This window comes from Nicrophorus vespilloides, unplaced genomic scaffold (assembly GCF_001412225.1).
Source record: "Nicrophorus vespilloides isolate i.1.1-1 unplaced genomic scaffold, Nicve_v1.0, whole genome shotgun sequence".
NCBI classification, from domain to species: Eukaryota; Metazoa; Arthropoda; class Insecta; order Coleoptera; family Silphidae; genus Nicrophorus; species Nicrophorus vespilloides.
This window is the reverse complement of record NW_017099515.1, coordinates 18984-20146: the sequence shown is the minus strand read 5'-3', so window position 1 is coordinate 20146 and position 1163 is coordinate 18984. Positions and strand designations below refer to the sequence as shown.

At 37.4% G+C, this 1163-nt stretch overlaps 1 protein-coding gene across 1 annotated transcript in view; it reads right to left on the bottom strand.

Moving 5' to 3' along the window:
• LOC108564611 (G2/mitotic-specific cyclin-B1-like) overlaps positions 1-1150 on the bottom strand; it is a 1345-nt gene extending 195 nt beyond the window's left edge. Inside the window, exons 1-2 of the mRNA XM_017923712.1 lie at positions 1000-1150; positions 30-710 (exon numbers count right to left, since the gene is read on the bottom strand). Of these exons, the coding sequence (XP_017779201.1) occupies positions 30-710; positions 1000-1047 (729 nt within the window). The 5' untranslated portion in view covers positions 1048-1150. The remainder of the gene's footprint in view (positions 1-29; positions 711-999) is intronic.
• Between the last annotated feature and the right edge of the window lie 13 nt (positions 1151-1163).

Genomic DNA, 1163 nt, shown 5'->3' with positions numbered 1-1163 from the left:
CACCATAGTGTCGACACAATATTTTTTACCATGGAGAAAATTTCCGTAGCACTAAACGAATTGTCGCAAATGTTAACAAACTCAGATACATCTATCCTTTTACTTTCTTCGTTTGCATTTGCACCATTAGACATAGCTAAATACATAGCTGCCGTGCCCACCAACTGTAATGTCTCGTGGTCGATGTTCTTATCTTCTTGCAAATATCTGTCCACAAAGGCCACAGACCGATGGAATGTTAGGGGTAAAAACTTGAAATCCAGATGAACTTCGGACATCCAGTTTATCAGGGTCGAACGCATTTTCGGCGTCGATTTGTGGTCATAATCTAAGAAACCATCTCGAATTGAGTATTTGATCTCCGGGTACATATTGAACTCCATATTGTCTCTAATGCGCCTAGCCTCAACCATTAGATCATGTTGGGATTCGTCATCGTCAATTACTATGCAAGTATTGATTTCCCTAATAACCGGAAGCAAATTGCAGTTCCTGGACTGCTCCTTCTCCTTGGACAATATTGCAGGCTGGTCAGTCTTCTCCACCATAATTTCTTGCACACTTTTCGAAGGGTTACTTTGAACGATTATCTTTTTGAAAACCACATTATGATTCGATTGCTGGTCTTCTGAAGCCCGTCTTTTCAAACGGTTACTTTCTCTGTTTGTATTGGTCTGTAAAGTATCTATTCTTGATTGTCTCTCCTCCATCTAAATAAAAAAAAAATATAAATATTAATATTAAATTCTATGGAATTTGGCACGCGATAAAGTTTTTATAAAAACCTTCTATGCACGCCACTGTATTAGTATTAGCGTTTAAGTTTGTAATTGACGTAAGATGTTTGACGGTTCACACAGTCCATAGTGGCCCACGAATAATTTTCTCGCATCAGACAAACCTATTATCCTGTTCAAATTGTCTACATCTGGTGATTACTATTCTTTTTATTACTACTACACAATATGTTTTGTCACTTTTGAGCTGCTGCTGTCTTACCTGTTTTTCTGCTGGATAAATTTCTTTTTCTTTCATGTTTACCTCCATTTGTGATATTATCTCGTTGATACGTATTACTTCACTTTTGATAATTATTGGTGTTTTCGAATATTTCTTTACAAGTCTCCTCAGCTGGTCGGCACTTTCTCTAAGGGCGATCATCT